General features: G+C 42.1%; 1 protein-coding gene across 5 annotated transcripts in view; it reads left to right on the forward strand.

Annotated features, from left to right (window-relative positions):
• The window catches only part of SNX13 (sorting nexin 13), a 223,303-nt gene that overhangs the window by 23,568 nt on the left and 184,855 nt on the right, over positions 1-14,880 (forward strand). For 2 of the 5 annotated variants that reach the window (XM_085892259.1, XM_085892261.1), the window contains exon 2: positions 14,599-14,701. In XM_085892259.1, coding sequence (XP_085748385.1) covers positions 14,648-14,701 — 54 coding nt within the window. In that variant the 5' untranslated portion in view covers positions 14,599-14,647. Of the gene's footprint in view, positions 1-3,860; positions 3,936-9,807; positions 9,921-14,469; positions 14,492-14,598; positions 14,702-14,880 lie in introns of those variants that run through there. The other 3 variants (XM_085892262.1, XM_085892260.1, XM_085892264.1) reach the window with 3 other exon arrangements.

Here is a 14,880-nt window from a genome sequence, read left to right on the forward strand (position 1 = left end):
AATGATATTTGTTACCTGCAAGTTTGTGAAATGCAGAGATCAGAGGCGGAATATGATTTTTTTTTGTGGCCTCGGGCAAAAAAAATATTAAGTTCCAAAAAAAGACTCCTTGTTATTTTTGGCCAAAAAGAGGACTCGGTGTTGTTTTCACACTCGCTTAGCCTACGTTGCTTTTGACTGGACTGCAAAAAAATCTAGATGAATTCCCATATTTTGTTTTCTTTTTCCCCCTTTGGAAAAGAAATGCCATGTTGATGTTTTCCATTATCAGTCAGCTTTCTTTCGCTTGGCAAGTCAGCCGTTCCTTATCATCAGTTTCGCTTTAATGCTTGCTTGAGTGCTTAAGCCACTTGGTGAGCTCTCTACAAGATGATTGGTAATGGAACACATCCCAGCACTTGCAGGGGTGTGTTCATTTACCAAGTTTTTATCCCCCGTCGCGTGGCGGAAAGGGGGATATTGTTGTCACCCGGGTCGTCCGGCTGTCTGTCCGTCTGTCCGTCCGGGCGTCAACATTTATAGCTGTGAGTGCGATAGCTCATAAACTGTTCGCCATATCAATTTGAAATTTGGGTCACACATGTACCACCTGAAAAGGAAGAACCCTATTGATTTTGGGTGTGGCCGGATCCAAGATGGCCGACTGGGGCGGCCATCTTGAAAAAAATGTTTTTTGTAATAAATGGAAAACCGCTTATCTGATTTCAGTTATTTTTGGTTACTACGTTCCTCACCCCTGGGGAACTTTTTCGAGATGATGACCAAATGGTGTCTTGTTTCCAATTCACCTCCCTCATTATCTGGAATATGTGTGACCTTTTTCATTCAATGGCAGGGGATTCCCCATCTCTGATGGTATATTTATTTTCTTATTTTTAGCTTCTCTGGAATTGGAATTCCAGACAAGGTATTGTAATCGTGCACCTTCTGTCTGTCCGCCTCCTATTTTGACTTCGCCTGCCAAACGGCTGGGCCGATCCAGCTTAAATTTGGCAGCAAGGTTCCGCTGTGGATTGCAAAGCCCGTTCTGTTCACTTGATTTAAGGAAGTCAAAATGGCGGACTTAGAAAATTCCTTCAAAAATGCACCAGTCTTCTTTTTATTCAGATGCACCAGTCAGAATTCTACCAAATTTAGATTACAACATTAGGCCAGGTTAGGGATGTTAAATTGTGGAAGTTATACTGATAAGGTGGCTGGAAGTGTGTCAAAATGGCCAACAGTTAATTTTCTGGAAAATTGCGTTAATTCCTTCAAAAATCTTCTCCAGATCCACCAGTCAGAATGCTACAAAATTTGGGTTACAACATTAGGCCAGGGTAAGGATGTGAAATTGCGGATGCCATGCCAATCCCGTGATTGGAAGTGTGTCAAAATGGCGGACTTAGTTGGTTATTGGTAAAGTGGCATAAATTCCTTCAAATTTGTTTTTTCACCAGACCTACGAGTCAGAATGCGACCAAATTTGGGTTACACTTAACCGTTTAACCTGGTGGTGGCTTGGGATCCCAGATTCCTGAGTTTTTAAGCCCCGTTGGCCGCTGAATTAACACCAAGGGGTTGACTCGGCCTGTCGTCCTTCCGAGATCCGTGAAATAAGTACCAATGTAGCAGCCAAAAGGCTTCACACGAAGGGAAAGGGTATTGATGGATTTATTTAAAAAAAAATCTGCTATTGGTGTGGCACAGGCATGATGAGCCGAATGGCCTCCTCCTGTGCAAAATAAAGTCCTTGTACACATTATATTAGGCCAGAGCCTAGATAAGCTTCAGGTCTAATGGTCTTATTTTTTTTGTTTTTTTTAAATATTCAGAGATGAGGCTCGTGGAAGAGCGAAAAAGCTTCTTGGCTTAAGCACTCAAGCAAGCAGTCCAACAAAACCATTGATAAGGAACGGCTGACTTGGTAAGCGATAGCAAGCTGTTTGGTAATTGAGCATACCTCAGCACATGTGCGAGACTGAGGACCCATTTCTGGTTCTGCTGCTTGCATGATAAAAAAAAGTTAATTTGGGGTGATTTTCACCATTTTCGCCATTGTTGAGCTATTTTCGCATTTCAGCACCACTGGGATAGTTTTGTTTCACTCTCGGGATGAGTGCTTTGATTTAAATAAAACCCGCAACCTTCCATCGTGCACGTGTTAGTCCATTTACTAATGAGTGGTTGTTTTGTGATCGTACAATAAATTTTAGTGTGAATTGTTCATACATAAGCGATATTGTTAAACAATCAGGAATTATACAAATTATATTGTGATTATTGTTGTGTTGTGTACTTTAAACCTAGCTATTATTCCATTTCCTTTCTCTGCTAACCTAACCTCACCCCCTAATTTTTGTCATCGTCCTGTCCAGTTAAGCTTAAGGGAAAACATATTTTAATCGATTCATTACATCAGTGTTTTTTTCTTTGAGATTGAGCATTCCCTTTGCACTGTGTTTATCAGCACTCACAAGTTGATGTGTTTTGTCAGCGAAGTGAGATCCCACCCTTGGGGTCTCCGTCTCGAAAGATTGTGAACCACGATCGGATGTGTGGGGCCCCATGTTATCTAGGGGCCCCATACAATCACAAGGGTTGCATGGCCCTCGCGCTGCCATCGCCTGGGCCCACGTTGAGCTCGGGGTCCTGCGTGTCCGTGTGTTAATCCGCCACTGACGGTGATGATAGTTTACATTGCTGGGTCAGGATTCAAACCCTTGCTAGCTCAAATGCGAGTGTGCGTCCCTATATGCCATCCTGCCATCCCTGACATCAACAGTTGTACATTAATTATGGAAAAGACAATGCCAGACCTGCAAGCATAAAAAAACAGGAAAGGCATCATTATACAGAAATGAATTTCACATATTTAGCTCATTCATGTGACCGAGAATGGCCATTTTCTCACAATCGTAGTATCTTGCCATACTTGGTTGCTCTCTTTGACTGGCCAATGTAAATTGGACAGCTCATATTTTGAAAGGTTTCAATGCATTGCAGTATTTAACACAAATGCATTGGTTGATTAAAATTATTATTATTATTATTATTATTATTATTATTATTATTATTATTATTTAAATGCAGCCTGCTTTTTTGGTGTATCATATTACATGATTATCTTCAGAAAACACAATCGTGCTTGTTTCAGTTCTGGTGTCTAACTATATTGAAGTTTGTTTGGTCAAAAATGATTGATAAATATCTTCTTACAACATGCAATTGTTTTTTGAAACGCACTCGAACTGAGCCAGCCCGTTGAAAATGTTCATAACCCTCCAGCCTGAACATGTCTAGTTGTTTATTAAATTGTTATTAAAAAGGCTTATGAGTAATACCGTTGCCATCAGCATCAGGGCGATGCTTGGCATCAGTGTCATTGAGCAATAACACTGTAATTCGAGAACTCGATGCACCTTGCAAGATATGGATGGTCACATGGTGCTGCCAAAAGCAAAATGAGGACATTGTTTCCAGTTCTTTTGTGCTGTGTTGATGAAGACGCATTAGCTTGGACTAGATCCAAAGCTGAGCTGTGCAAACTGAAGTTTTGGACAAGCTTTTAAGTCTGTGACTATGGACTATGAGTTAATCAAGTGTGTAAATATACCATAAGCATTTTGTCCAGTGTAACTCCATCCAAGGGTACTTTTGGGTGGTTGAAGTGTCATTTTGTGTAATTAACGTTATTTTCAACAACTCCTTAGCTACGTGATGCCTGACTTGTGAAATATTTTCATGTGAATGCCAAAAGCTTGAGAGGATCAAAATTATTAGGAGTTTGTACTGTTTTAGTTGATCTGTATTGTCTATGTGAACATGGCTTTGGATGTAGTGCTGGTTGTACTCAAGAGGTTTTTGTTTTTCTCCACAAGGGTCAGATTCATGGAGGAACCAAACAATAATGACTGCAGGTTTACAAGACTACCAGAGGTTATGGGGAAGGGAAGGTGAGGGGTGGGGCTTGGAGGGGAGGGGGAACACATGAGGAGAAACTAGAAGGGTACTCTGTGGAGCACATACCTCCGCCATGTAATGCCTGATACACGAGAACATATCGGGCCCAATACATTTTTGAAATATCGTGCTGTACGATATTCCTATATCAATTTTGGCCCTGTCTCAATGGTGAAGAATCACTTTATAAATTAAATAATTCTCGTATCCAGACCCGGATCTTCACCGAAATCGAATCGGTTCATCCTTGTGACACACCCAACCTGTCCACCAAGTTTCATCTGAATCTGTTCGCACCTTTTTTGAGGTATCGTGCGATATATCATTTTTACCCCCATCTCTCAATGGTGAAGAATCACTTAAAAATTCTTGTAGTCGGATCCAGATCCAGATCTTCACCAAAATGTAACCAGTTCGTCCTCGTCACACACCCAACCTGTCCACAAAATTTCATCCGGATCCGTCTACAACTGTGCAGGATATCTTTGAGATATCCTGCACACAAACAGGCAGAGATACAGATAGAAAGGGGTGTAAACATAACCTCCTTCACCTTCGGTGGTGGACGTAATATATCCAAAAATGAGTCGCAATGGCGTGGAGAGTGACTCAATGGGAAACAATCAGTATTTGTTGAAGCGATGGTGGGTAGGGCGCATGAGGTGGTGATGGACAGCGCATTTGAAAGACTGAAATGAGGAGAACGAGAATGGACGGAGGGAGACTATTCCACTATCAGGAGAATAATGGGTTGGATGAATGCAGATGACAACTGCCAGCCTTACCGAGAGAGAATAGCCGAAATATGTTGACTCTCACAAGTACATGATCAGGCGAACCAATTGGAACAGAGGCAGAGCAGGAGACATTATCAGAGAAGTTTGTAGATATTTTGGTGAGCCTAACATGAGCATATATGGTCCATGGATAATCCTCAACCAAAGTAATAGCTTGTGTGTTGGTCTCATCTGGCGGCTATCCTAACCTGGGGTCATTTTCGAGAAAATCACATCCATGTTTGACCATCTTGTTAGCCCTGGCATTCGTGCTGTTGGGGTTGGTGCTAGCTAACAAAACAGCCGCTCATTTGGTGACTAGAATGTGAGAGCATACCTCTGCTGTACGCTGCTACCATTAATTTGTGGATTCTTTTGGATCTGGCATTTTCTTTTCATATAAATTTGATGGCACCTCTGCTCGGTTTTCGTGATATCGATGACACTGGTCTGCATCATTTCAGAGGTCTAGGTTTTCTCAACGGTTGCTATATGTTTTTTTGCATGCTGAATTTAGAAATGTATCTCATTTTGCTCAATCAGGTCAAGTTTTTGTTATCTCAATTTGTTATCAATATCTTTTTTGTTATCTCAATGCTATCTCAATTTTAAGGGAAAAAAAATAATCAAAATTTTTGTTTTTTTAAATTCAAAATCAAGCTTACTTTGACAGAAAATGTACAAACTATATATAAAATGATGCACAAGTACCATTAATGTGAAATTCAACATTAAAAAGACGAACGAAAACAGCGACTGCTGGAGCAACTGAAGTTGGGTGTTGTCAGAAACAACGATTTATCTATATTTTTCTGAAATTGAAATGAAAGTAATTGAGAAGGTACTTTCTTCCACATTAAGTGTACTTGTGTGTCATTATATTGTTACGAATTTGCGCCCACCGGCGTGCGAACGACCGCTTTTCACTAATAGTAGTCGCTCGCCCACCGGACGGACAATTCAGTCGTGACCTTCCGGAACAATGCCGGAACCCTGTCATGGGTGGGTCTTCAACCCCACCACGGCCTAACCAATTTTCTACCCGCGCAAAATAGGGTCAATCGCCGAATATCGATATACCTAAGTACCTGCGCGGGTAGCCGACCGGGAGACCGTACCTCGGCGCAGGTCGGCTTGGACACGAACCGCTCAAGCGGTCCATTCCGTTCTGCAGTGATAACCGAGCGGGTATTATCGCCGGATCCGATTCTATTTAGCGGGTATTTAAAACCCAGCTAATATTCCGAGATGCAATATGGCGTTCCAATGGGGGAAAAAGACGACGAATGGGTAACATTCACACAAGCACATTTATTATTTTCACACATGCACATATACAGCCATGCAATCAATGCAGGTATTCAAGAACACGTATACAGGCAAACAATCATGCACGGGACGGGGGCAAAGACACCAGCAAGGTGAAAGCACTACGACAGTCTATCAGCAATTATCTAGTTACTTAACAGTTTTTACTTACAGGACACGGCGCCACCAACATTCATTCAAAAGAAAGGAAAAGGCCACCCTCAAAGACGAGGGTGCCAGACAGGGTCCGTAGACCTTTATGGCGTGGTCTGGTTGACCGAAGCCTACCCGTTGCAGGTTACCTGCGCCCTCGTGGTGCGATGGTGGGCGAGCTTTCTCCGGCGCTCTCCTCCCGGGTGCGCAGGCTGCGTGGCAGAGCTGCAAAGCGGTGCCTTGCGTCCGCGTCCTTCGCGCCTCGACCCGGACCACCGCACACAACACACACGACTTGGCGTGCCCAAGGAGAAGGCACCACCTCGACAATGACGAAACCACCGATGCACACAAAGAAGACCACCAGTGAACCACCACGAAGACGACCACCAACCCGAAGATGACAAAAAGCCCCCAACTGGTGTCCTGTGCGTCCTTATATTCCTCAGTTCCAACGCCTCGCTCCTCCCCGTTTTTTGCTCCGCCCCCTTCCAGCTCCTGCGGGAAGCTTCGAGAAAGGGGGCATTCCTTATCTCCAGCGCCTCACTTCCACAAACCGACCAATGATGAATGAGCTCCCCGATCGGTGCACAAGAAAAACAGGCGGGAAAATCCGCGCGCCACCGTTAGAGAGTTGTGGTTTGGTTTGTGGAGAAGGGGATCGGCAGTTGGCGTAGCGGGGAAGGTGGTTCGGTGATGGGCGTAATTGTGGTTGGCGTTTGTTGTGAAGCGGTTGATGAGAGTGATGTTGGTGGTTGGTCCAAAATAACGATAGTAAAGAAAAACGGCTATCTCAAGGGATCACAGCCCTGTGACACGAATAAATCCCATTAAACAACGGTGGGGAAATCTAACTGAACACAGACTTATCAATCTAACTTAACTACGGACCTTTATGGTGTTCTGCGAATTTCCACAGCTGTAACAATATGTATAGTTTGTACATGTTCTGTCAATGTAAGTCTGATTTTGAATTTAAAAAATGCTAAGTAAAAAAAACAAATTTTTGATTTTTTTTTCCTTAAAATTGAGATAACACCGATACAAAAAAAAAAAAAACTTGGCCTGATTGAGCGAAATTAGATACATTTCTGAATTCAGCATGCAAAAACCATATGAGAGCCGTTGAGCAAACCTCGATCTCTGAAAAAAATATTTCAAATGGAGCCCAGTGTAATTGTATGATGCAGTATGTATTGTAATCTGAAACGATAAAGAACTAGACCGGCACTCGGAAGAGCACGTACCTCCAACAGGCTGAACAGCTTACGTTTTGTGTTCCACTGATGGGCTGGATCAGCATCCGGATCTAAATGCAAATCTCATCGGCTTGCTCTTGTCACCTACCCAACTCGTCCACTGGGTATCATCCAAATTTGTCCTTAACTTCCTGAGATATCGTGCAATGTAATGTTTTTTGGCCCATCTCTAAATGGCGAAGAAGCATTTTAAAATTATTGTGTGCAGATTCGGATCTTCACCAAAATCGAACCAATTCGCCCTTGTCACACACCCAACCTATTCCACCTGGTTTCGTCCAAGTCTGTCCAAAACGTTTTGAGATATTCTGCTCGCAGATAGACAGACAGACAGACTGGGGTGAAAACATAACCTCTGTCCACCTTCCGTCCACCATTGTCAAATGAATGAAACTTTTTCCATATGCAGCACAAAGCTGCAGCAATATTAGATGAGGGTGCGGGTGTGCTGCTTATCCGATGCCCTTTGTGGATTAGGGCAGGAATTTGTAATTTGTTAATGGAGCTGGCGATAGCTCGTTCACTCTTCACACCGTGTCAGGGCACCGTGGCATCTTCAAAAGTTCATAGCCTAATGTCATCAGAAGGAATGCCCAGTTTAACATCCATCTGAGGGATTGCACCCACATTGATGAATCACCCTGCCTGTGGCTGACAGTTTATAGTTGGGCCGACATTCAAACCTCGGCTAGACAGCTTAGAGGCCGGTGTGCCTACCTCGAGGCCATCCTGCCAGCCCATTAATGAAACTAGATGTGAAGGGATCCAAGTCAAACTTGGTGCAAGTACATATAATGACGTAAAGATAAACTAATTCGATGATGGGGTCAAGAGGTCAGAAGTCATGTCAGGTAAAATGTGATACTGTACGTGAGAACAGCTGAAGGGATTCAAATCAAACTCGGTACAATTATGTATAACGATGTAATAATATAATGTGGGCAGACGCATATCGGGTGTCGTCGAAGAGGGCCTTTCTCATTTATATTGTAATAGCTTATCGTATTTGACCTTGTTTATCATTGTTTATACTGTAGTTCATACCTCTGGCTAATATATTTCTCAGTAGGACTTTGTAATTTTGAACAACTCTTTTCAGAGGTGGTTGCTCTTCATTGCTGAAGATGTGCTGTGTGAACACCTCAGCGTGTGAATTTGTTTTTAGTTAAGAAGCTGCTTGCCGGCGCAGCAACCACACTGATGGTAGCACCCGGTGTAACCTGGCCTCAAGGAATATCATAAAACCTGAATGTATGCCCTCTGTGGTTTAGAGCAGGGAAATGGAATTTGTCCAGGTTGCCGGTGATAACTCGCTTGTTCTGCACGAAAGGCACCGTGGGATTTTTTTAATGTCCATCAGCTAATGCTAGCAGACAGGTACCCAGCGTGACGCCTATCCGAGGAACTCCAGTGAGTTTAAATATTTTTTTGTTGTTGTCGTCAAGAATACCTCTGCTAAACTTGGTTGTCTGGATTGCTTCATCTTGCTGCCCCATCGTTGACCAAAAATGACCAGCAGCAGACGTGCTTTTAAACAGAAACTGAGCACAAAACCGGCGCGTGCCGGCACCTGATAACAGATTCATAAATGCCCCTGCAACTGGTACGAAATCCAAATCGAGGGGAGAGTTGTTTTTCGTCAGTGATGGGATTCCATTTATTGAACTTTGAATGAGGATAAAAGTAAAAATAGACAAAATCTATGACCTTGTTGTCACAGGTCATTCACTTATTTTTCCAAGCAAAAGTTGCACAATGTACCCGTGATTATGTATTTATTTATATTCGCAGTTGTACGTCGTTCACTAGCGGTAGGTGAAGTGCGGCTTGCTGGCTTTTATGGGAGAACACTGATCATCCTGGCAGGTTTTTTTTTTCCCTCTTGCAAACGAATCGTTGAATGTGCAGCTTTCGAAATTACGTAATCCACCCGGAATACTCGATGCGCATGTGCAGAAGACCCTAGAAACGGCGGTCTCTGGGGGCACCGTAAAGCATGTACCGTGTGTGTGGGATATGGATTGTTACTTAAAATGTCTTGCAAAGCTTCGAAAAGAAGCCGAAAAATACGTGTTTCCACGAGTCCGATTTGCATGTGGGAACACAACAATTATGGTTAACCAATGGAATTGCCACTCTTTCCTTTAAATGCTCAAAATGATGTTAGAACGGCCATTTCACGGACAGATTTGGTGCTAGCAACGGCAGGTTAAAAGTTCCCGAACGAACAAGCGGGTTATCGAAAACGCACGTACACACAGACACCATGCATGAAAGGCCTCGTGAGCATTCATACGTCATTTGGGAATTTGGAAAGTCGCGTGTTGTTCGAGTGAATAATTATCAACTTTGATGCATTTTGTTCGCAGGTGAGTTCCTCGACAGCGGGTTGGGGAGGTCTCGCATTGCTGCTTTTTATCACAACCTTCGGACCCTATGCTGGAGTATATCTTTCCCTCTATCTTTCTTCCTTTCTGCTTGGGTGAGTGTTTGAACTCTGCTCTGTTCCCATTGTACCATTGTATGCCAGGAGTCCAGATATTGAGGAAAGTACTTATTGAAACTCGCCATTTAATTGTGGAATGTGACAGCTGTGTTGGAAAACGTTTATTTTACTAATAAGTAATGACCTCTTAGTCACCTCACAGAACTTATGGGGAACTCAAATATTTGATCAGGTTCAAGAAAGCTGTCTGGAATTTATGTAATACATTTTTTTTTTTTACTAAAATTGGATGTGCAAAACCTTCTCAACATTGCTTTGGGTCTTTCACCATTTCCCCCATTTTTGTCCCCCACCCATCCGACGAGCTCGGAGATGGTGGGACATGAAACTGAGCTCCAACTGACCGACCGATCATCCGTCCATGTTCTTTTGTGTACACGACATTTCAAAAACCATTGAACATTTCGCATTCATATTGCAGATACCTATTCCTTGTGACATTATCTCAACCTGATGAGATCATGGCTGTGATTGGCTGAATTGTGTAGCCATGGCAACCATCTCGGTAACTTGGCTTGTGCACTCGATATTTCAAAAAAAAAACGTTCAAGATTTAGCTTCCATATTACACAGATCTATTCCTCACAACACCCCAAAACTCCTTGTTCTTTGTTCATTTGAATAAAAATAATACAGCTTCGGCCATGAGCCAGACCCGGTAATTTTGGGCCACCGGTACCATCCGAGGGGAATAATGCTCATCGTAATTTTTGGCAGGTTATACATCTGTACAGTTAGAAACTATGTGATGGCATTGTATTGGTGGTAACCTTTTGTGTGTTATTAGCTGTTTAGTAACCCCATTCCAAAATAAACTTTTCTGAAACCGGCGTAAGACAGAAGAAGACGTTCTATTTAAACATTACCCTCATACAAAAGTGCCTGTCATTTTTTTCCAGTTTTTTGAGATTTTCTGCCAAAGTCATCTATAGCCATGAAGTAATCATCATAACAAGTAACAAAATTTGTGTTTCATTTAGCTTCCATTAACAACTCTGTGCATAAGAAATAGTGACTAAATATCCGTTGATGAAGAATTGCTGCAGTTTTTTTGTGTTTTTTTCTCAAAACTGGAAAAAATTACTTGGGCACTTTTGTTATGAGGGTAACGATATATAGGATTGGAGTCCCACTGTTCCAGAAATGTGTAACTAGAACCCGGACGAAGCTCGTTGACATCATGAAGGTTGCTGCCACTGCTGGCGTAGATGTCTGAAGGGCTCTCATTGGGGTGCATGCTTATACAGGATGTGACACTGTCAGTGCGTTTGCAGGCAAAGGGAAGACAAGCGCCTTGAAACTCTTGACCAGCAACAGGGAAACCCAGGATGCATTCCTAGAGTTGGGTCATTTATGGGACCTCTCCTGAGAATTGATGGACAAACTAGAGGCATTTACTTGCCTCCTCTATGCACCAAAGGCATCATCCACTGAGGTCAAGATCTCAGGTACGACCTTTTCTGTGCTAAGAAAGGTGAGATAGAGAGCCACCAGCTTCCACCATGCATGGACGGCTTAGTGAAACACGCACAAAGAGCCAACTATCAGGCTGCAATATGGAGACGATGTCTTGAACAGGACCTGAAAGTACCAAGTCCTGTTGGCTGAGGATGGAAGATGGAGAAGGAAGAAGGAGTTGAACAGTTGGTGGTACACTGGATAGAGGGTCAGCCAGCACCTGAGGTGGTCCTTGATTAATTGGCCTGCAATTGTAAAAGGAAGTGTTCACCACCAAAATGTGTGTTTGTCAAACGGACTGAAATGCACTGATATGTGCAGACTGCTAGACTGTGAGAACCAGGCATCCCATCTTTGAGTCAGACGATGGGGAAAGTTTAGATGAGGATATTGAAGAACTGGATAACGATTATGATTTTTAAGTTCATCTTGAACATTTTATATCACTTTCAATCAGTGCATATGATCAGAGATGTCTTGGAAACTATAAAGGACCCGTCTTTGGTTCATAAGACAATATGTTTATCAGCAACACATTGGGCCTAGGTAATGGCCTTGTTAGTGTGTAACACCACATTTGTGTTTCTAATCTGTAATTTTATGCCCTATAACAGAAGATTGTGTTTCATTTTCACCTTTGACTCATTCATCAGATTGCACATGATTAACCATCTTGCTACTGTCTTATTGGTTTATTTTGTGTAATACAGTTGTTTGATACCTTCATATGTGCATTATTGAGTATCTAAATCCCTGAAATTCTGTATTTTTTTTGAGAAATTACAGGGAAAAAAACATTAATCTTGTTCATGAACATGCTATCATTTACCTTTGTTTGATTCTTGGAAAGTATCCTTCAATAACAACAGGGAAAATATCATGACGTTGACCAAACTACATAAATCCGTCCAAATTAGGTATTTTTTTTTATTGGGGGGGGGGGGTAACATTGTCTGCAATACTGATCTTAATATACAACATAGAAAAAAGGAATTTAGATTTTTGAATTTCTTAATAAATTTGCTAAACACCCATGTAATTATATTGTTCCAGAACTTTTATTTACTTTCCACAGTAGATGATAGACAAATACTTTTCTAAAGGCAGTATGATTTATCACACAGGAAATAGACACTGATATATGTGTCACCAATGACATACCTTTCAACCGAGGCATGTTTAGCATTTTTTATTCAGAAGCAAATGATCCGAGCAAAAGGTGAGACAAATTTCAATGTTAATGTTTGACTGATAAAAAAATGTTAAGTTGAAGTTGGATGTCTTACCTTGTACTGGCCATTTCGCACAAAAGCTTATTTAAGGGTAGGCATATAAACAGGGTGATAACACACAAAAACTACCACCGATGTAATGCTATCAAATGTTTTCTAACTCTAGCGTTGTATACCTTGCCAAAAATCAGTATGAGAATTATTCCCCCCAGATGGTACCGACCAACCCTACTGGCTCATGGACTATGTGCATGATGGAAATATTGATATGTTACTCCTGCACTATGGTATTGTTGCATGCTATTTGAGGGTTGGGGCGGGTTTACATATTACCAGTGATCTGATTTATTGATCTTGTACTTGGCATGTTGACACATTAATTTTACTTCATATAATTTGTTAAATGTGTTTGCTGGATGAGCTTGTAGCCAAGTTTTGTCTTGTCTGCATTCATCTTTTTATTTGGCTTGATGTTAACATGACGAAGACGAGAAAGGCAATTGAATCTGAAATGCAAGGGAATTGCATTAATCATCTCCATGAGGTGTCGAATAAAAATGATTCCTGAGATCATTGCCCAATATGTTATTCTTTGGTCTGAAGCAGCTGGACAAATCTTAGTTCCGAAGGAAAGCTGCATCTCCATTGTAATTTTAAGAGATGCTGCAAACACAGATCATTACAATAATGTCAGTCACAAGACAGATTGGAGGGGAGGTGGGGGGGGGGGCACACGGTGACAATGAACTCGAATGTTCTGGCCATACTCGAACTTATGATTGACCGTCTTTCTCTTTGAAAGAGGACCCTGTACAGCAGTCGATGTAATTGAGCCTGGGGTTACAATAGTTGGCGTGCCTTTACTGCATGTGGTTTGGCGAGAGAATGAGTTCGACCACCCAGACCTAGAGATGTGGGCAGTCAGTGCTGGGTCAACGACCCGGGTCATTCTTAGCCGTGTCACAGCTCAAGGACCACAACGGGTGTACAACCCCGCATGCTGTGGTCAGGAACAAGATTGCTACTACACTTTGCAAGAGAAATTGAGTTCCCCATCTCAGCCCTTGCATCAACTCGTACTAACATCATCATTGCTGTCTTCGTCTATCTGTCTGTTATGTTTGTTTTTTTTTAATATCCGTATTTCTCTGAAGATAAATATAAATAAATACAAAGTTCTCTTTGTGATCAATTGTTAATTTGGAGTGAAGGAGTTGTGTTCTTTGTGATTAATTATTTTATTCGAGTGGATAATTTGTAATCTGTGCTTGCCTGTATGACCTTGCAAAATTCATCCTCGTTGTGAAAGTTTACTTTAATGAACCATAACTGTGGATGAGGAATGTGAATTGTAAATGCATATGTACATTAGTTCAATTAATGAGTTTGTTTTTGTCAACGTGCTGCTTCTGCCCACACTTTTGCTTGCATCCTTGCTGAGCTGCTAAGCTTAACAATTGCGAGGGCTGTATCGCTCGGATAATCCTTGCGATTGCATTGCAGGGAAGACTTTCATCGTTTCTTGTTTTTCTTTGTAAATGCAAAATTATGGTTCCTTTCCCAGGGGAAGAGGCAATTTTGTAGGAATTCAAACCCCGTGCTTGTTTGACGTCCTGATGTAAAATTGGCTTTGTGTACCTGTCAAAGAGCATATCCTTCCTTATCGACAACCTTCCCTTTCTGGTAATAAATCCTGTGAGCTGGAGATGTGAGGTAGCATTCAGCCGACTTGTGCGTAACGGACAATTTTTGCTTTACCTTGACATGACCCACGGGGATCCTCTTCAAAGGCCATCGCATGAAATATCCAGCGTGACCCGGTACTAGTTTCTTGCAGACGAGCAAACAACTGGAAAGGTTGTGATTTGCAAAAAGGTTTATTGCTTTCTTCATTCGGCATTGTAACTTTGTTCATTTTGTGCATCTTCATTCTCTTGCCTTCTAATGATATGCTGTTTTGGCAGGGGTCTGACTGTAATTTTTATCTATGGGAAGGTGATTTCTGAAAAGTTCATGGAAAGTTGTGAACAGTGTTCCCTCCCACCTGCATCACACGGCATTAAAATGGTAAGTCTGCACCATGTCTTTCCTTCAAATGTAGTGTTGTGTGTGTGTGTGTGTGTGTGTGTGTGTGTGTGTGTGTGTGTGTGTGTGTGTGTGTGTGTGTGTGTGTGTGTGTGTGTGTGTGTGTGTGTGTGTGTGTGTGTGTGTGTGTGTTTTCGAGTGAACAATTGCATCGTCCACAG

The sequence above is a fragment of the Eptatretus burgeri genome, chromosome 8, assembly GCF_056783735.1.
Source record: "Eptatretus burgeri isolate ZD-2024b chromosome 8, Ebu_testis_v1, whole genome shotgun sequence".
Lineage (NCBI taxonomy): Eukaryota > Metazoa > Chordata > Myxini > Myxiniformes > Myxinidae > Eptatretus > Eptatretus burgeri.